The 21,646-nt window shown below is 41.4% G+C and overlaps 1 protein-coding gene across 2 annotated transcripts in view; it reads right to left on the bottom strand.

Annotated features, from left to right (window-relative positions):
• Positions 1–2,890: 2,890 nt before the first annotated feature.
• Positions 2,891–21,646, bottom strand: part of polm (polymerase (DNA directed), mu) — a 51,936-nt gene continuing 33,180 nt past the window's right edge. The window contains exons 1-11 of one of the 2 annotated variants that reach the window (XM_047373267.1): positions 17,362–17,655; positions 16,363–16,534; positions 16,046–16,144; positions 15,795–15,965; positions 15,619–15,690; positions 14,847–14,967; positions 11,483–11,615; positions 11,199–11,301; positions 5,011–5,292; positions 4,842–4,925; positions 2,891–4,667 (exon numbers count right to left, since the gene is read on the bottom strand). In XM_047373267.1, the coding sequence (XP_047229223.1) occupies positions 4,581–4,667; positions 4,842–4,925; positions 5,011–5,292; positions 11,199–11,301; positions 11,483–11,615; positions 14,847–14,967; positions 15,619–15,690; positions 15,795–15,965; positions 16,046–16,144; positions 16,363–16,534; positions 17,362–17,558 (1,521 nt within the window). In that variant the 5' untranslated portion in view covers positions 17,559–17,655 and the 3' untranslated portion in view covers positions 2,891–4,580. Of the gene's footprint in view, positions 4,668–4,841; positions 4,926–5,010; positions 5,293–11,198; positions 11,302–11,482; positions 11,616–14,846; positions 14,968–15,618; positions 15,691–15,794; positions 15,966–16,045; positions 16,145–16,362; positions 16,535–17,361; positions 17,656–21,646 lie in introns of those variants that run through there. The other variant, XM_047373268.1, reaches the window with a different exon arrangement.

Genomic DNA, 21,646 nt, shown 5'->3' with positions numbered 1-21,646 from the left:
AGGTCATAGGAAGAAAAACAGGCCCACAGCATACAGTTCGTCAGCCATGTTTAACAGTGGTCATAAGGTTTTTTTCCACATATTTATCCTGTTTGACACCAAACTCACCTAACGTGCTTGTTGCTGAAAATCTCAATCCAAGTCTTATCTGACCAAAGCTCACGGTTCCAGTTCATGTCCCAGTAGAATTTAGCAAACCCCACATTTATGTTTGTGATGGTGGGACAGAAAAATGCTTTTTTTTTCTTGCATCACTCCCAAACAACCGGTTTGCATGTGGATAGAGTCTTATGGTTGCTATAGAGACTTGGTGACCCCAAGATGACCCTCTTTCCAGGGGTTCTCCAACAGCTTTGGAGATTTTTCTACCATCCTGCTCTCTGTGTGGTGGCAAAATAAATATAGGTCCTACTCCATCCCAGTAGCCAGAGGATTAAAGAAATTGACCTATGTGTCACATCATATTAATACCCCAGGGAAACAAAACGTTGTGGATTAGTAATTAAAAGGTTCTTGAAATTCTGATCAACTTATAAAAGTAAAAATAAACAATAGTTATATTTATAACAAAAGGAATAACAGTGGTATTAATATTTGTGGCACTCGTGATTTAGTTGAAAATAATTGTTTTTTTGCATGGATTTTTTTCCAGCTTAATAAGTAAAGTGAAATTAAAGGTTGGGTTTTTCCTAAAATATTTGAGATTACGCTGTCAAAATGTATTTTCTTTTACACTTTTCCTAAGGATATACTAAAATGTATGTGCGTCTGTTTATCCTACATTTTTAAGATGTTTTAATCACATTTTATTGAATATTTAATAGAAGTTTGTAAGATCTGGAGTTGGCGGGTCAGTCAGAAACTACATCTATATTATAGTTTACATACGCCAAATATGTTAAGGTAAAAAACTATTTTACTCTAATCTGGTGTATGATGGTTGTGCTCAACTGTAGAATCCACAGCTGCCCTTCATCTTAATTTACTCTTAACTCTTTCCAGAAATGAAATGACTGTTGGGGTTTTTGTGCTCAGGAGATGTGCAGATAAGCTGATAAGGATGGTCCTGAATAGATGTCACTGTGACACAGGTGTGTTTGTGGGGAGATTCACTTAACAATACACTTTTCGCACAGAAGCTGAGCAAAATGTTTACAGTTTCAACATGTGTAGCAAGGAGGTGCACTAAAGAAAACTCAACGTGAAACCACAAAAGCCCTCATTTAAGAGAGCCGTGTGTGCTTGTTGTTCTGCTGTGTTTTAGTTTACATGCTATGATCTGTGATCCTGTGGAAGAAAACTGTAAAAAAATGGACCACGCTAAAATTTTCACAATTTCTGTTTCCCAGATTCAAAGCTATTTACATGTCAGACACGATTGTCTGCTCTGTGTGGTTCTAACATGTATTTTAATAAACTGTAGTCTAGTCTGTCAGGAACAAAAAATAAAGACCACCTGCATGTTTGAAAATGAAGTTTGGCACTTTTTGCATTTTTACTACACCATATCAAGGACATATCCACATATAACAGTAAACAATTGTAACAATAGTCAAACAAATTTATTGTAAAAATAAATCACGGAACAACAACGTATTTGCACAAAGTATATTATTAATTTTATAAACCACATTCAGGATGATCCATTAAATGTTTTGCATTTAAACATTGCATCCATCTAATTCGCCACCAAAGGCAGATTCACAACCAAGTAAGCATATCTGTGCTCTGATTGACCACATTTAAATTGGGTCATTCTGCACTTTTTAAAAGGTAATCTGCCCATTAGAGTCCCACGGGTCACGGGATTCCCATGGGAATCCCGCGGGACGGGAGACAGCATCAGTAAAGATCCCGTGATTGGGACGGTACAGGATAAAAAATGAACGGGAGCGGGAGCTAACCAATAGGAGGGAAAATAAACTAGGATCAATTGTCTTTGGAAATGTAAAACTGAGACTTTGTTATAAACTTTAAGAAAAAAAAACTTGGATCGACGCCGCCATTGTGTAGTTTTTTTCCAAGAAGCCTATACTATAATGCGAGTCAAACGAACTACACGACCCACAAGCCAACAGTGCTTCTGCTCGATGTTTTCCTCCTGCGTTCAGGATGGAGGGAGCAAACGCAGGTGGAGAACTGGACGTGGTAAAATTGAATTAGCAACGTAAAGTCAGAAGTAAGGACTTATCTATTAAACTCATAGAGCTGACAGGAAAGTCGCAAATATTACCGAACTTCAGGAGTGTTGAATGTAGCGGTGTTAACACGCAGTCTGCTGCTTGTAAAACGTGTTTAGTCGTAATCAAGGACACCAGTGATTAAGGGACACTTGTGAGGCAGATACTGGATTAAATCAACCCTGCATCTCTTCGTCAAACCAAAGAGATTTGGTTCTTCAAACAAAGAAATTGCCAAAAGACTAAATGAAGAAAACAAAAATGGGAGTGGCACAGGAGTGGGAGTCAATTTACCAGGAGTGGGACGGGACAGGATTTTTTTTCTTATGCTGGCCTGGGATTGGGATGGGACAAGACATTTTTCTGTGGGAACGGGATGGGACAGGAGAGAAAATCTACTCCCGTGTCACCCTCTACTGCCCATATTTATTAACAGTGATCTAACTAACAGCCAGGGCAAAAAGCATCAGAACAGACCATTGCTGCATGTGACATGCAGTTAGCAGTCTAGATTTTAGATGTACAAACTTTATGACCACAGAGCAGTCTGACAGTGCTTTACATCCAGACTTTAATGAACAGAACTTAATGAAATGAATCCGATTCTGCTCAGGCACACTGAGGAATCTCTGTCCTGCTCGACTGCTGTACCGAGGGCCAGAAAACTCCAATTTAATAAAAAATACCTGAAAAAAGACCTGATACTCCTCTTCTGGTAGAAACCAAAGAGTATTGCTTTATTTATTTAGGGAAATAACAGGACATAAGGATGTTCATAGAAGCACAAGCATTTATTTTTTGACAATTTATCACAAATTAATAGTTTTTGTTGGAGAGATGCGTGTACACATACAAATGGTATTATTTTATCTGTTTCAGTTTCAATCTGTGCTTTTTACCTTCAATGAAATGGGTTAAAGGAGTGAATCCTTCCACTGCCCTTGCAGTGCAGATGATGGAGACAAAAGGACTCTAACAAAGATAACACTATAATTTTCATATTTTTGAAATACTCTGTTGTTGCTTTTCTCAACAGAATTACAAATGTACTTTTTGTAAATTTCCAAAATCACTCTACTCAGTTGCACATTTCACTAACCTGAGTATGCCATATTTATTTTTCTTATGTTGTCATTTTCTTCCTGTATAGTCTACTCTTTTTGATCTTTATAGTGTTTTATGTTTGTGAGTACCTGTATGCTTCCATTTGCCCTTTATGTTGCAGCTAACACAACTTAATTTCCCTACTGTGGGACAATAAAGGGTATTTCTATTCTATCTGTAGCTAATAGGAGTACCATTGTGATACAGTGAGATATTGTTCCAACCTGAAGCTCAATGGAAGGAAATATTTTTCTCTGTTACTTTGGTAGCAGTGGTTTTACTAAGTCCATGAGGACTGAATGCTGCAGTGTCAATGACTCGATGCAATCTGCTGGGTTTCCTTAGATAGAAAACTTTATAACCAATTTGAATAATAAACTGAACTTGACTGCATTGTTTGAACTAGGATCAATTAGAATGGGTGTACTTGACTTGGAATCTGCCTGTATGATCAGATTGAATTGATTTGTTTTTTGTAAAGTGCCCTGAGATGACAAGTTGTGGATTGGTGGAATATAAATGGAGTTTGAATTGGATCACATGTGCAGCTGAGCTGAGACTAAACATAGCATCATCTTTGTGGATCCGTCATCATGTTTTTAAAGCATCTAATCCATTATATCCAATATTTTTATCCTATTGTTTTTTCATTTTTTGCCTTTTCAATTAAAAATAAAATGGAAAAGCGTTTAAGTAACTCGTTAAGGTAAGCTGTAAACCGTCCCATGCCTATATTTTGGAGCTGCCAAATTGTTGTATTTGCAGCTTCATTAAAGCAATAAAAATGATAGCTCCCTGTGGATATATTTCTAGATTCAACATCACGGTGCGAGCCATGTTTGAGGTCTTGTTATTGATATTTATATGTGGAATGTTTGGAATTATCAGCTGTTCTAGTATAAAATCTAAGGCTGACCAGATAAAAACAAGCATACAGATGTATCAGTTCTTATTATCCTAATTGCATATGATCCCAGTCTTATTAAAACTGGGAGAAATCAGCTTTTTTACTTTAAAACTCAATGCTAGCTTACACAGCAGCAAGCAGTCCAAAATTTGTTCCATTCTTTGTGAATAGATGCAACATAATGAGTAAACAAATGTGTTTACACCCATTCATCTCAAATATGATACAAAAGCTTCTGAGCTGGGAGGAATTTACCATTTACATCTGGAAATACGTGTCGGATCCCTGAGAAAAACAGATCCGTGCTTTTCTTCGTTTTTGCTTCTAGCCCGCTGCCTTTAACTTCCAGACCTCAGAATAGGCTTTTTTGATGCTTCTGCAGGGAATCTTCAAGCGTTTCTCTCTGATGGAGGAATGTACTCCAGACCAAGATGAGCAAATATCTCCTCCTCTGAAAATGCTCTTATATATCTTCCCTGTAAACATAACCGATTCCTTTACATTATTTAATTTCTGTAACCAGAATAAAATAAATAAAAGGAAGTGATATGAGGGAACTTTGTGCTCAACCTGGAGGTTCAGGTTTGCTTTTGGAAACATAATAGTGGTAAGATATGCTATCCGATGCAGACTTTTACTGATCATTTTACCTGTTTGTTGTCGTACAGGGCGTGACTACTCAGAGACATGCTCCTCTCATGCCCCGCCCACCGTCGTAGCTCCCTCTCAAACAGCTGCAGAGAAAGTGATGTCAGTGAAAACATTAGAAGATGTGACAGAGTCTGAAAAAAGACCACAGAGGTCAGTGATGATGCTCACCTTGGATCCAGTCCAGCCCAGAAGAGCGAAAGCAAACTGACTGACTGGAGAGACCACCAGGTCCACTCTCACAGCTCTCCACCGTCTCTCTGCGACTGCTTCTGTTTGCAGATGTTGACAAAGTTCACCTGATTGTGACTTTACATGTTTCTCTGACTGAACCTCCAGCTTGAAGATGGCCAAGCATCTCTCAAAGCGATCAATGTTGGCGGGAGGTCGCCCAGGGCCATCCTTGGACTCTAAGTAGGAGTTTCTGGTAGTTTTCTGGTACAAAATTAAACCCTGTTCATAAAAAGAGAGAGCATTAGGACAACGTTTGGAAGTCTACTAGTAGGGAAATTTTTTTGTTTCAATCAGGAAGAAGAGCTTTTTTTGAGGAGGAAACAGAAAAGGCTCAAAGCTATCCCTGAACTTGCTTATGATCCTGAGTCACTTCACAGCACAGGAATTCCAGCTAATGGATGGACATCACATTTAACAGAATATCTCATCAGTCTCAACTCAGCTTAGCATGACATATTTTAAACAGTTTATGTATCAATATAAATAAGAAGAAAACCTAAATATGATGGCGCCGCAGATGGTCGCCTCGGCGTGTTGGTGCGCATTGTTTTGTTTTGTTTTTTGCTTTAAAACGGTCTTCTGTGATGGTACCCGGAGCTCTCTCACCAGAGAAGAACTCATGAACATCAGGGCTACTACACCAGAGGAGTTATTTCCCACTTTTCTGCCTACTGCTCTGGAATTTTTGGACATTCTGGTCAAAGGTGCGCTCACCTTTGTTCACGCGGTGAAACGCCGGAAGAGAGGGAAACGGGCTGGGGTGCTGGTACATCTTCGCCAGCGTGGACTACGAACACCGTTACCTGGAATATTTCTCTCTAACGTGCGCTCACTTCCCAACAAAATTGAGGAACTACAACTGCTGTTGGGGAAAAACAGGGACTTTTATTCATCGGCAGTTTTGTGCTTCACAGAGACGTGGCTGTGTGGATTAATACCAGACTCTGCGCTGCAGCTGGCAGGATTCCAACTCTACAGAGCGGACAGAGACACGGAACTCTCCGGCAAAGCGAAAGGTGGAGGAATCTGTTTCTACCTCAACAGTGGTTGGTGCAACGACGTGACAGTGATTCAGCAGCACTGTTCTCCAGACCTGGAAGCCTTCATCATAAACTGTAAGCCTTTCTATTCCCCCCGTGAGTTCGCTTCGTTCATCCTGGTCGGTGTTTACATCCCGCCGCAAGCTAACATGGAGATCGCACAGCGCATGCTCGCCGACCAGATACTGAGTGTGGAGCGGACCAACCCGGACTCCTTAGTAATCGTCGTTGGTGACTTTAACAAAGATAATCTCACCCACGAACTCCCCAAATATAGACAGTTTATAAAATGTCCGACCAGAGAGGAGAACATTCTGGATCACTGTTACACCACCATCAGAGACGCTTATCACGCCGTCCCACGTGCTGCACTGGGCCAATCTGACCACATCATGGTCCACCTGATTCCTGCATACAGGCAGAAACTAAAGCTCTGCAAACCTGTTGTGAGGACAACAAGGAAGTGGAGCAGTGAGGCTGTGGAGAATCTCCAGGCGTGTTTAGGCTGTACAGACTGGGATGTGTTCAGGACTACTACCAACAGTCTGGACGAGTACACAGAGGCTGTGACTTCCTACATCAGCTTCTGTGAGGACAGCTGTGTACCATCATGCACCAGGGTGAGTTACAACAACGACAAACCCTGGTTCACAGCTAAACTCAGAAGGTTAAGACTGGATAAGGAAGAGGCCTTCAGGAGTGGGGACAAAGACATATACAGAGAGGCAAAGTACAAGTTTGGCAAGGCAGTGAAAGAGGCCAAACGACTGTACTCTGAGAAGCTCCAAAACCAGTTCTCAGCCAACGACTCTGCGTCTGTCTGGAAAGGGCTCAAGCAAATCACCAACTACAAGCCGAAAGCCCCCCACTCCATCAACGACCGACGCCTCGCCAACAACCTGAACGAGTTCTACTGCCGCTTTGAAAGACAAAGGGACAGTCCTGCAACCATCCCCCACGACGCCCCCTGACAGCTGCAGCCACAATCCACCACCCCCATCTCTCCAACCTCAAGAGGGGCCTTGGCACCTCCAACCCCCACCCTGAAGTTCCCTCCACCAGCCCCCTACCCACGCCGAGGACGGCTCTTTCCATCCAGGAGAGGGATGTAAACAAACTCTTCAGGAGACAGAACCCCCGGAAAGCTGCTGGTCCGGATTCTGTCTCACCAGCCAGCCTGAAGCACTGCGCTGATCAGCTGTCTCCAGTCTTCACAGACATTTTTAACACCTCACTGGAGACATGTCATGTGCCAGCCTGCTTCAGTTCCTCCACCATCGTCCCTGTTCCCAAGAAGCCAAGGGCCACAGGGCTTAATGACTTCAGACCCGTCGCCCTGACCTCTGTGGTGAGGAAGTCCTTTGAGCGCCTTGTGCTCTCACACCTAAAAGACATCACCGACCCCCTCCTGGACCCCCTGCCGTTTGCCTACAGAGCCAACAGGTCTGTAGACGATGCAGTCAACCTAGCCCTTCACTTCATCCTCCGGCACCTGGACTCCACAGGAACCTATGCCAGGATCCTGTTTGTGGACTTCAGCTCTGCCTTCAACACCATCGTCCCAGCTCTGCTCCAGGAGAAACTCTCCCAGCTGAGTGTGCCCGACTCCACCTGTAGGTGGATAACTGACTTCCTGTCTGACAGGAAGCAGCGCGTGAGGCTGGGGAAGCACGTCTCTGACTCCCTGACTATCAGCACTGGTTCCCCCCAAGGCTGTGTTCTCTCTCCTCTGTTCTTCTCCCTGTACACCAACAGCTGCACCTCCAGTCACCAGTCTGTCAAGCTTCTGAAGTTTGCGGACGACACCACTCTGATCGGACTCATCTCTGATGGTGACGAGTCCGCGTACAGATGGGAGGTGGACCATCTGTTGGACTGGTGCAGCCAGAACAACCTTGAGCTCAACGCTCTAAAGACAGTGGAGATGGTTGTGGACTTCAGGCAGAACCCAGCCCCACCTGCCTCCATCACCCTCTGTGACTCCACAATTGACACTGTGGAATCTTTCCGCTTCCTGGGAACCATCATCTCCCAGGATCTCAAGTGGGAGCCAAACATCAGCTCCCTCATCAAGAAAGCCCAGCAGAGGATGTTCTTCCTGCAGCAGCTGAAGAAATTCAACCTGCCAAAGACTATGATGGTGCACTTCTACACAGCCATCATTGAGTCCATCCTCACCTCCTCCATCACCATCTGGTACGCCGCTGCTACAGCCAAGGATAAGGGCAGGCTGCAGCGTGTCATTCGGTCTGCTGAGAAGGTGATTGGCTGCAGTCTACTGTCGCTCCAGGAACTGTACACCTCCAGGACCCTGAAGCGGGCAGGGAAGATTCTGGCTGATCCCTCCCACCCCGGTCACAGACTCTTTGAGACTCTCCCCTCTGGCAGGAGGCTGCGGTCCATCCGGACCAAAACCTCACGCCACAAGAACAGTTTTTTCCCATCTGCCACCAGCCTCGTTAACAAAGCCCGAAAACCACACTGACACTCCCCCCCCCCTTTTTTTTTTTTTTGCTGACAGAACACCTGTAACCTGTAACTCTATGCGTTACATTAACGCTCAGCATGGACTCCTGCTTTACTTGCACAATGATCACCTGCACTGTTGTATTGCTCTTGCATCTTATACTGCTCTACATTTACTCTCACTCACTTAAAACTGTGCACATATATTTATATTATATTGTAGATATGTTTATACTGTTTAATTTGTATTGTATTGCACCGACTACGCCAAAACAAATTCCTTGTATGTCCAAAAACGTACTTGGCAATAAAGCTTTTCTGATTCTGATTCTAAAACAGCATTCACTAAATCTAAAAAAACAAACATAAACTTCAGATAGAAACATTCACATATGATCCGCCAGAAATACTGAATGGTGGCAATTTAAAAACATGATTAAAATCTCTTAAGTGACATTAAATGATCATAACTACAAGAACAAATAACAACTACAAGAATTTACACTGTGGTCCATCTAGGCTTTGATCTACATTTCATTTACCAGGTTTGTTCATAAAATACTCAGCAACATTGTTTTAGCCTTTAAAATAATGAAGTTTACTGGATATAAATGTTAGCCCAAGCTTGGCTCTTCACTTATTAGCCCACATAATTAAAAGCAGAAGATATACAGTACAGACCAAACATTTGGACACACCTTCTCATTCAAAGAGTTTTCTTTATTTTCATGACTATGAATATTGTAGCTTCACAATGAAGGCATCAAAACTATGAATTAACACATGTGGAATTATATACTGAACAAAAAAGTGTGAAACAACTGAAAATATGTCTTATATTCTAGGTTCTTCAAAGTAGCCACCTTTTGCTTTGATTACTGCTCTTCACACTCTTGACATTCTGTTGATGAGCTTCAAGAGGTAGTCACCTGAAATGGTTTTCCAACAGTCTTGTAGGAGTTCCCAGAGATGCTTAGCACTTGTTGACCCTTTTGCCTTCACTCTGTGGTCCAACTCACCCCAAATCATCTCGATTGGGTTCAGGTCCGGTGACTGTAAAGGCCAGGTCATCTGGCGCAGCACCCCATCACTCTACTTCTTGGTCAAATAGCCCTTACACAGCCTGGAGGTGTGTTTGGGGTCATTGTCCTGTTGAAAAATAAATGATTGTCCAACTAAACGCAAACAGGATGGAATAGCATGTCGCTGCAAGATGCTGTGGTAGCCATGCTGGTTCAGTATGCCTTCAATTTTGAATAAATCCCCAACAGTGTCACCAGTAAAGTACCCCCACACCATCATACCTCCTCCTCCATGCTTCACGGTGGGAACCAGGCATGTAGAGTCCATCCGTTCACCTCTTCTGCGCCGCACAAAGACACGGTGGTTGGAGCCAAAGATCTCAAACTTGGACTCATCTGACCACAGCACAGATTTCCACTGGTCTAATGTCCATTCCTTGTGTTCTTTAGCCCAAACAAGTCTCTTCTGCTTGTTGCCTGTCCTCAGCAGTGGTTTCCTAGCAGCTATTTTACCATGAAGGCCTGATTCACACAGTCTCCTCTTAACAGTTGTTCTAGAGATGTGTCTGCTGCTAGAACTCTGTGTGGCATTGACCTGTTCTCTAATCTGGGCTGCTGTTAACCTGCGATTTCTGAGGCTGGTAACTCGGATGAACTTATCGTCCGAAGCAGAGGTGACTCTTGGTCTTCCTTTCCTGGGGCGGTCCTCATGTGAGCCAGTTTCTTTGTAGCGCTTGATTGTCTTTGCGACTGCATTTAGGGACACTTTCAAAGTTTTCCCAATTGTTCGGACTGACTGACCTTCATTTCTTAAAGTAATGATGGCCACTCGTTTTTCTTTACTTAGCTGCTTTTTTCTTGCCATAATACAAATTCTAACAGTCTATTCAGTAGGACTATCAGCTGTGTACTGTATCGACCTCCTGCACAACACAACGGATGGTCCCAACCCCATTTATAAGGCTTGAAATCCCACTTATTTAACCTGACAGGGCACACCTGTGAAGTGAAAACCATTTCAGGTGACTACCTCTTGAAGCTCATCAACAGAATGTCAAGAGTGTGAGGAGCAGTAATCAAAGCAAAAGGTGGCTACTTTGAAGAACCTAGAATATAAGACATATTTTCAGTTGTTTCACACTTTTTTGTTCAGTATATAATTCCACATGTGTTAATTCATAGTTTTGATGCCTTCAATGTGAAGCTACAATATTCATAGTCATGAAAATAAAGAAGGAGAAGGTGTGTCCAAACTTTTGGTCTGTACTGTACTTTAACAAACGTATGATGCTGCAGCGAAGAAAATGTGCCAGCATCGCCATTAGAACCTGATGTTATGTTCATGATTAGAACAGAAACCTCTGAGGCCGCACAAAACAGCTGCACACAGGTGGACTGGTTGCCATTTAGGGTAAAACCCTGCATGCTTTCCCTTCTGCTTCACAAACAAAAACTACACAGAAGTTTGTTGTAACGTGACAAACTATGACGACGGTTTAGCCTGCTAATTTCTTTGAATGAAATTTTCATCTGGATGACGAAAAGCAAAGAATAACGGCGTGATGGATTAAATCATAATTTGCAGTTTAAAGCATACCCGTGAATCCAACCAGGAGACCAGTTTTGGCATCAGGCCCACCTCGCAGCCCTCCTCAGGGTGAGTAATCAGGAAGTCCACATCATGACCTGTTAGCTTCCCCCTGGAAAACAAAACAGTCAGTGTTTACATCTCATTAGCAACATTATGGGAAAGAAACAGATACCCCTGATACTGATTGAACTTCGCAAGACAGTTTTAATTATTTGTTTGTAAGTTATATTATATGTGTAAGCCTCATGAAGGTGCCAGTAGATCAACTGTATGGATGATTGATCTCAGACCTTCTGAATCCTCCTGTGAGAACAATCTGAGCTCCTGGTAACACAGAGGCCACTGCTCCTCCCACAGTCTCCCTGATAGCATCAGCCTCCGCCATGCTTACAGGCTGGTTGATGTCATCGTAGTGCTCCAGACCTGCAAGACCACAACATACAATACTGGGAAAAAAACATTTGCTCCCTTGCACATTTCTTTGATTTTATGTCACATGCAACTGATTTTAGTATCCAACAAAGATAAACACAAAAGAATCCGATTTCAGTCATTAACCCCTGTGGTGTGTTCATACTTTGGTTTCTCAGCTAGTGTTTGTGGGTCTGGTGGACCGGCTGCATGTTATTGTTTGAAATTCAACACAAGCAAACAATGTTGCATTAAAATACAAACCGGATGTTTACTTCCCTATTAATTACATCATTATAAACAGCATTTATAGGTTGATATTTGCCTTCTAACTTGGAAAGAAAACATTTAACTTAAAAAAGTGCTACTAATTCATGTTTAAGACAAAAACATGTATCTTTAAAAGGAACCAAAGTTTTAATTCAATGTATAATTTATTCGTTATTGTGACTACTTTTTTTTAGTTTTCTTACTGTTATTAGAAATTTTACTCAATACCCTGAAAGAACACAAGTTCAATGCAAGTGGTAACCAAGTCAGTCTAGACGTCTCCTTCCACTACAGGACATGAGGTTCTGTGAGGACAAGAAAATGTCCTCACTTTACAACAAAAAGTCCTCACTTTGGTGGTGAAATACGAAAAATGGTCCTCACTCAGTTGTGAAAACAGGAACACACACACACACCCTTAAACACACAAACAGCAACCTCTGTCTATTGATCCCCATAAAACAGATGGTATAAAGAGAGCAGGTTAGTGAAAGCTAACACACACACACACACACACACACACACACACACACGACTAACTTGCCCAGAAAGGACAGATTGAAGGCAAACGTTTTTATCAGCTCTAGGTCCGGTGGACCCAAACATCCATGTGTTTGGGGTGCGGTGTACAGTGAGTGGTAATCAGGTTTATGTTCTACACAGAAAATGATCCAAGGCCAATGAGTCTAACTTTGAAAAAGTAAGTCAGTTGGATTTAAGTCCAGACTTTGACTAGGCCACCTTAATTTTAGATGTTTTCAGCTATTTAGAGGTGGACTTTCTGGGACGCTTGGGATTTTTGTCCTGCAACATAACCTAAATACACTTGAGCTTAGTGGTGTGAAGTGATGGCCAGACATTCTCCTTCAAGGATTTCTTCTGTAGAGCAAAACTCCTGCTTCCATCAATTACAACCAGTCATCCAGCAAAGCAGCCTCAGACCATCACAATCCCACCACACCATTTGATAGAATGTATGATGTTCTTTTTCTGAAATGCTGTTTTATTTTTATGTCAGATGTAATGGGATCACAGCTTTCAAAAAGTTCCACTTTTGTCTAGTCGGTCCGTAGAGAATTTTCCTGGAAGTCTTTGGAATCATGAACATGTTTTTGGTAAATGTGAGAGGGGTCTTTGTGTTCTTTCTGATAAGCAGTGATTTTGGTCTTGGGACTCCTTCATGGCAGCCAGTGTTGCATAGTCTCGCTTTTTTATTATTAGATCATGAACTCTGACCTCAACTGAGACAAGTGAAGCCTGCAGAGCTTTAGATGATGTTCTGGGTTCTTTTGTGGCCTCCTTGATGAGTCGTTAATGCATTCAAGGAGTCATTTTGTAAGGTCTGTCACCACTGGGAAGGTCCACCACGATTCCATGTTTTCTCCACTTGGGGATAAAGTTTCTCCATGGTTTACTGGAGTCCCAAAGCCTCAGACGTAGCATTGCAACTCTTTCCAGATAAACATCAGTGACTGTCACATGTTCTTTACATTGGGGCATGATGTGTCACTTTTTGAGAGGTTTTAGCCAATTTCATGTTGTCAGACAGGTTCTATTTCATTAACTTCTTGATTCTACAGTAATCAGGCTTGAGTATGGGTAGTAAATCTGAATAAAAAAATGTTGTTAATCACAGGCTTAACAAGAGAGGCAATTACTTTTCCACATAGGGCCAGGTTGGTTCGAATAGCTTTTTCCCTTAACTAAAATCCTCATTTAAAAACTGCAGTTGTATTTCTTCAGGTTATCTTTATCTGATATTAAAATAACTTGATGATCTGAAACAAAAAGGTCAAACACCTTCACACCTAGTTACTGATTGCCAGCAACTGTTATCCTCTTAACTGATGTGGTCTAAAGACAATAAAATGGAGCTCATCAGTGACACAAATAATCTTGTCACACCCTCGAAGTATGCGTGTGGCTTTTAATGTACCTGTATATTGGGATGAAGGGTGTATAATTCAAGGTGTTCTGCTGTGTCTGAACTGGGTACTTAGTGTTACTTTTGTTATGACATCACTGTCATGGTTTTATTTTTAGGTTTAATCTGGGGATAAAAGTTTAATGCTTAATGAGTCTCCCTAAGTGGCCAAATAAATGTAGATCCAGCTGTTGGCAGTTGGAGCTGCTTCAAGATTTCAGCAGGTCAAGGTGAGTAAATCTTCATCAGTGTGGATACAGCATATGCATAGCATAGCACGACATGACATTAAGTTATGTTATTACTGGAGCACTGCTGCAATATTTGAGTAGCATTCCTGTAAATTTCATAGAACTGGTCCATATGTGTGGTACACATGGAGTCTCAGTGTTGAAATCCAGAATTTTCATGGCAACATTTCTATCTTCTATTGTCTGCCGATAGCAGGTTTTCTTAACCTGCTTCACAGTACAGAACTCTGGTCTGAGGGCAATCAGCGACCTCGAACAATACGAGAAGTCGAAGTGCATTAGTTGAAAAGGACTTCTTTACTTTTTCTCTAATGACAATGTTTTACTGCTTTAGTTCACCTGGGAATACAGGAAAACAGACACATAAGTCTGACGTGATTCACACCACTGGCTGCGATGATCTACTAAACAACATATCCACACATACTTAGCTGCCCTCAGTGTCTGTTTTGGCTGACCTTATTCTGATCATAAGTCCTCCTCTGCCAGGATGCTACACAGTTATCAACATGCATTTAAATAGACTGTTTAAAAATGAAGCACATATCACTTATTAGAAAAAACTATTATTTAAGGTGGGGGGGGGCACATCCAGTCCATTACAACTGGTCTCCAACAAAAGCACAAACAAAATGTATTGAAATAGATCTGAAGAATATTGGAATCAACTGAGAACATAAGTAGTTTATCTGGTAAGAGAGCTCTGTCAGATATCTGCTGCTATGGAACGAATGTAATGCAGAGAAAAAATATTTACATGATGTTCACTGTGTATGAGTGGTGGAACATAACAAAAACCTGCTTGTTGAGCACGATTGAGCGTATGTCCTGAATCTCGTAGTTGCTGGAGGTTATGTATCCCCTCTCGGATCCATCGGTCAGCTGTCTTTGATCCAACTCCAAAAATACCCGTAAACACCTGAAACACGGTAAAAGCTGTATTTACACCCTATCTAAATGCTTTTACTTCCTTACTATGAGATTTTTTTGTCAAATGATTACAAAATTCTTACAAATGACCGATAAATTTAATTAATGGTTTTCTGTTTAGTGTACTTCTTTGTAAGGGACATGTATTAATAAACAGGCCCCAGCTTTTTTTTGTTTGTTTTAGGGCCAAACAATACAAAGGCCCAAAGAAATTTAACTTATTGTTGATCAAAACCAACTCATGTCAAAAAGAGAAAACAAAATGAAAGTATAAAACCATAAAAAGTACAATGTGGCCCATCAGGCAGTATGTGGGGTCACTATTATCATAAACATTTGTCCAAAAATCAGCTCAAATGTAATGAAGATGATCACATTTCTTTTTATTATTTTGTAATTTTTCTTAATAAAACATTTATTTTTGTTTAACTCGTCATTCAGATTTTTCTTGAGGGTCCTTAAGGTAAAATAAATTAACAATAATATTTTCAGTTTAATAGTCACGAGCTGAAAAGTATATAACACACAATTCCAGGCCTTTTCAAATACATAAATGTGGGATTTTTTTTGGAAAACAGTTCTCCAGCAGACTAAGTTTTCTCCCAAAAAGTGTGATTTTTATTTTCATAGGCTGACATACCTTTAATGCTTTAAACCGCTCAGACTCCTTAGTGGATTGAACTTCACTTGATGCTCCATTCTTCAAGATGTCCTGAAAAGCCAGAAATAAAAGAAATCTTGTGTAAATCAGTTTTAGGTTTCAAAGAGAAGTCACACCACAGTTGGAAATGAATAAAGCATTACACATCCACTGACTTTAATGACTCTGAGTGAGTGCTCTCCCAGGCAGGGCAGGCCTGTAAGCTGCGACAGGTCTGTAACTGCTGAAGGAAGCGCCTTCAACACTGCGGCGGCCCTGCGGAACGCCACGCCTCGGCCGTCCTCGTTGCTCAGCTCAGCGTTTTCAGCCAGGAGTGACAGAGCGTCCTGAGACAAAAAGTGCTCTGATGTGACATGGGGGTTTCAGCAAATATCACATGGACTGTTCGCTGGGTGAAGAAGCCTACAGTTAGAAGAGTGTTATGGTTTTCCAGAGTGGTCCTCCTCTGACAGGCGTAGCTGGGAAGGGAGAAAGGAATAACCTCCAAGTCATTTACAACAAGATCCTGAAAGACACAAAACCAACTCTCTTTATTAATGTCTAAAATGGGAAATTGAAATGAGCAATAAAACAAAAATCTATTTCATTTTATTGATTGGATTGACAACCCAGAAAAAAACTTTAAAAGGTTAAAAGCTTCATTTCTGTTGCCCTTACAGTAAATAATGATTTCTTTCAGAAAGTAGACCTTTATCAAAATGGCTGATCCAACAGTTAGTGCACCTGTAGTTTATGTCTGTCCAGTATCTCCACTGGGAACCCATCCCGCATGCTCTCCGTGTACCAGCTGACGTCCAGCAGGTGGAGCTTTGCCTGCCTCCTTCTCTGTGACTCCAGCCACATTCTGACCTCCTCTCCAGAGTTGTTTTCACAGATAACATGTGTCACATTTTCACTGCGGAGACAATGTTTCATGTTACGAGCACAAGCTTCTGTTAACTGTATTTGGATTTTATGGGATGTACCAACAGAAATGAATGCTTAATTCTGATGTAAAAGAAAATGGATACATGGTTTTCAGAGTTGTTTTTTTTATCAATAAAAATGTTTTTACCAGCGTTGCACATCTAGAGATTATACATTTTCACACAGTCTGCTTTGCTAAATAGCTTGAAATCAATCTGAGTCGATTGAAAGTGTTTGTGAAGAGCAGTTTTCAAGTCTTCCCACAAATTCTCAATTGGAGTTAGATCCGGACCTGGACTTGGCTGGTCTAACTCATGAACATACTTTGATGTAAGCCATTCCATTGTAGCTCCTGCCGTGTTTAAAGATATCTTACTGGAAACCTCTGACTCAGTCTCAAGTCTTGTCCTGTATGTAGCTCCATCCATCTTCCTCTCAACACTAACCTGCTCCCCTGCTAAAAAAAAGCATCTCCACAACATGATGCTGCCACCACCATGTTTCAAAGTAGGAATGGTGCGTTCAGGGTTTCCCATCAAGGAGAGTTTTACAGTTAAGCCAAAACGTTTTGGCCTGATCTGACCAGAGCACATTCCTTCATGCTGTCTCCTACATGGTTTACAGCAAATGCAAACAGGAGTTATTCCAGCAATGGCTTTATGCGTGCCTTCTTCTTATATAAAGGCCAGATTTGTTGAATCCACGGCCAACATTATCGTCTTGGCAGGTATGAACACTTTATCATTACACTGTAATTAGTAGAAAGACTTATTTGTATTTCAGGTATGGTCCCATCCAGTTTTTGTTCCCTCTCACCTGAACAGTTCCTGCACCTGAAATCCTTTCCTCCGTCCGAGCTGAGAGAGAAAAGCTCTACGACTGGCTCCCATTTTTCTTTCCAACAAGAACAAAACAATATGGGGGAATTTGGTTGGCTCTGTTAGTCCACTGCTGTGTGTCCCAGCGTTCAGAGTACCCGAGAGGGAGACCTTCCTCCGTTTTAATGGTACCATTTTCCTCTGGCAAACCTTAAGTTATCTGATTATGCGATGAAAAGCAGTCATTACTTGAGTCAGTGTGTCCCATAGACGTCCCCAGCTCATCCCTCCTGCAGGTTCAACTACCCGCAAAACGTCAGACGGTAAGCGGATGCAGCTGTGCTGCACTGCCGGCGGAGCGTTACCAAAATAGTCCCGACTAGAAACAGCACGCGAAGTCAAACTGAGATGAATATTGTACCGTGCAGAAGTTTTCACACCCCTTGAACTTGTTCGCATGTTGTCACGTGACGATACAATCACAACATGTAATTTATTCTGTTGTGATTTTATGTGACAAGCCAACACTTAGTCGTCACGTCTTCGAACATCTTTCGGCTGCAGACCACTGTGGAGCTAAATTGGGGCCATAAAGTTTGTTCAAACGAAAACTATTTGAACCTGAAAAATAAAAGTTTGTTCAAACAAAAATTTTTTTAAATCTGACAAATAAAAGTTTGTTCAAAAGAAAAACATTTGAAAACCAGATGCAAAACGAGTCGGTATTTTCCAAATATCCTTGCATAATTAAGCCTGGACTTGTTTTCACACGGACTGGACTTGGGTTTCGGTTTCTGGTGCATTTTTGATTAAAACATGTTTGGTCTTCATTTAGTGAAGTGACTCACAGCCAGGAGCAAACTGGCATACAGGGCAACCGTGGAAATCCCCGGTGGACCGCTGGCTTAGGCATTTCTTATTTTGTGAATGTTTAGTTTTTAATAACCGCCATGCACAGACGCAGGGCGCTGGGCCGGCCCACGAGCTGAACCACTGGCCCACCGCCCTGCACAGACGCGGGGCGAGCACGACATCAAGTACGCAAGAGGCGACAGTTTCTGGGGCGCTGATATTTTGCTGGACTATTGTGCCCTAAACTATGCCATATCAACCTGTTAAGGATAACCTTTATTTATATGATTCATAGCAGTTTTTCCCACTTATACCATAGTGATATAAAGCATAAGTTCTAATGTTTCCTTTTTGTTAGAATAGGATAAGAATGCTCATCGACACACATTACAAGGATAAATGGCCCAAGGTTTGTCATGAATGACCTGTGGCTGGGGCACTGGGTTTGATGGTGGAGCAGGCTGCAACTGGTTTGATTAGAATGCAGCAGCACACTTAGATTAAGGATGGACACCCACTACTAAACAACTTACCAGATAGACACACCAATGGTGACACATAGTCTGCTGATAAACACTGAGGGACAGCACATCCATTGCATTGGAGTGCCAGATATAAAACTACATGTGACCTTCTATCGAGGCTCTTCCTCATCCTTTCACAGACGCGACGGTCCGAGACGAGCCTCGGCGCTGATCTCTGTAATCATTCCTCTACCTAATTTAGATTAAAGGAGCTGAAAGTTAGAAACTGTTTGAGAGTTGTTCCTTTAAGAGTCAGTGTTAGAGTGTGATTGCTTCTGGGGACCAATGACCGGAGAAACTCTGAGAGGTCTGACCGCCAACAGGGTGCGGTAGCTCGAACAAACCTCTCCTCTGCTCCAGTCAGGCAGATCAGCTCTGCTGCGCGCTGGCGAACAGCTGATCTGTAACAAATGAACATGAGCTGCAGGGCGGCCAGTTGAGCTAACAATGAAGAGCGGAGATCAGAAAAAAAGCTATGCCAGTTTGACCCGAGTCCAGTCCATGTGAAAACAAGTCCAGGCTTAATTATGCAAAGATATTCGGAAAATACCGGCTCGTTTTGCATCTGGTTTCATACCGCCGCTTAGTCTGGCGGTTCTTTTGCTTTATGTTGAGAGCATGGGAAATCTCCAACATGGACTTAAAATGCTGTGCAAATCTATCAAGATCATATTTTCTCCTCTGAGATCCCCGTGATCTGAGGCCCCGCCCCCCACGCCAAAACAGGGCCAAAAGTTTGAAGCCAAAAAAAAAAATCTGCAAGTTCGAAAAAAAAAAAAACTTGAATCTGAAAGTAGTTTTGAACTTTTTTTGTTCAGTTTCACATCTGTTTTTTTTTTTCAGTTGCAAAACTTTTTTTTTCAGTTTTCACATTTTTTTGGGGGGAGGTTCAAAATAATTTTTCAGGTTCAAATGTTTTTTTTTTTTGAACAAACTTTTTTTTTCAGGTTTGAATTTTTTTCTTTTGAACAAACTTTTATTCTTCATGTTCAAATTTTTTTCGTTTGAATAAACTTTATTGCCCCAATTTAGCTCCATACTTTTCCCAATGATTTCCATTGTCCCTACTGTTTGTTGAAATAAGAGACGAGCTTTAGTCCCCTCCTCCCAAACCCACTGCCAATCAGATTTTACTTCCGAACAAAATGCGTCTGTTCTTCTTTTTTGTCTTCTTCCTCCTCTTCTTTTCTTGATTGGCGGATTGCAAACAACTTTAATGTGCATACCACCGTGTGTAGCTCTGTGTTCCACCTACTATATTCTAATTTTAATGTAGTATTATGTAAAAATAAAAACATAATTATTGTTATTATATTAATAATCCTGATTTTCTTCCTATTCCCGTCTGTTCTCAATACTCCTTTTTAACTCCATTCTCTCCCCGTTTCCCTTACTGCCTCATCCTCTCTCTTTCAGCTTCATATTTATAGCACTTCACTAAAACATGACCCACATTTTTTTTCACCCTTCCAATTATCATTGTTCCTTTTCCCTAGTATAAATAAAAAAACATTTAAGTAGGTATGGCCTAGTCAAAATCACATCTTCCAATGTGTAGTGTTTTTTCATTATTACAGATTCCTAAATTTTATATAGTTTTCTTCTTTTCTCATCTCCTTTCCATCTTTTTTTTTTTTGGGAAATTTCTGTTTCTTTCTTTTTAATGATTGATTTACCTTTCCCAAATGGAATCTGACCTGTAATATCCTTCCCCAAAGCCTTTTTAGCAAGTTAATCTGCCGTTTCAGTTCCTCTCACCCCTTCATGTGCTGGTACCCAACAAATCTGGACCTCTATTTCACACCTAGATAACCTGAATAAAGTCTGATGGATTTTGATTGAATACTTTCTACTAATGCTTTTGAGTCTGTGCATATCCCCACGCTGTCCGGTCTAGCTTCCTCCACCTATTGTAAACTGATAATAATTGCTACCATTTCTGCAGTGTATACAGACATTAAATCCATTAATCTTTTACAGATACATAATTGAAACTATGGAATGAATATCCCTATTCTCTTTGTATTTTTAGAATCATCTGAATGTTTAAATAACTGTCATAATATTGTCTGATATACATGCTGGTTTTAACCCCAACTTCACGATATTTCCATTCTCTTTTCATTTCAAGAACTTTCATGTCTGCTTTTGTTTCTGGATACAACTATAGTGACACAGCCCTTATTAGATTACTATTAGAGAATTTCTTGTCACCCCATAGCCTAAAGCCGTTTCTTGAAGTATTCCCATCAGTTCTTTAGTTTCTTGTCCACTATTTTAAGTCTTATCTAGTAAGAAAGTGATATTTAGATTCTTCTTGTTAGGAATAACCTTTATTTATATATTTATTATATAGATCCAAGATGGCGCCGCAGATGGTCGCCTCGGCGTGTTGGTGCGCATTGTTTTGTTTTGTTTTTGGCTTTAAAACGGTCTTCTGTGATGGTACCCAGAGCTCTCTCACCAGAGAAGAACTCATGAACATCAGGGCTACTATACCAGAGGAGTTATTTCCCACTTTTCTGCCTACTGCTCTGGAATTTTTGGACATTCTGGTCAAAGGTGCGCTCACCTTTGTTCACGCGGTGAAACGCCGGAAGAGAGGGAAACGGGCTGGGGTGCTGGTACGTCTTTGCCAGCGTGGTCTACGAACACCGTTACCTGGAATATTTCTCTCTAACGTGCACTCACTTCCCAACAAAATTGAGGAACTACAACTGCTGTTGGGGAAAAACAGGGACTTTTATTCATCGGCAGTTTTGTGCTTCACGGAGACGTGGCTGTGTGGATTAATACCGGACTCTGCGCTGCAGCTGGCAGGATTCCAGCTCTACAGAGCGGACAGAGACACGGAACTCTCCGGCAAAGCGAAAGGTGGAGGAATCTGTTTTTACCTCAACAGTGGTT

The sequence above is a fragment of the Girardinichthys multiradiatus genome, chromosome 8 (genome assembly GCF_021462225.1).
Source record: "Girardinichthys multiradiatus isolate DD_20200921_A chromosome 8, DD_fGirMul_XY1, whole genome shotgun sequence".
NCBI classification, from domain to species: domain Eukaryota; kingdom Metazoa; phylum Chordata; class Actinopteri; order Cyprinodontiformes; family Goodeidae; genus Girardinichthys; species Girardinichthys multiradiatus.
The sequence above is the reverse complement of the archived record's forward strand: the minus strand, read 5'-3'. Positions and strand labels throughout refer to the sequence as shown.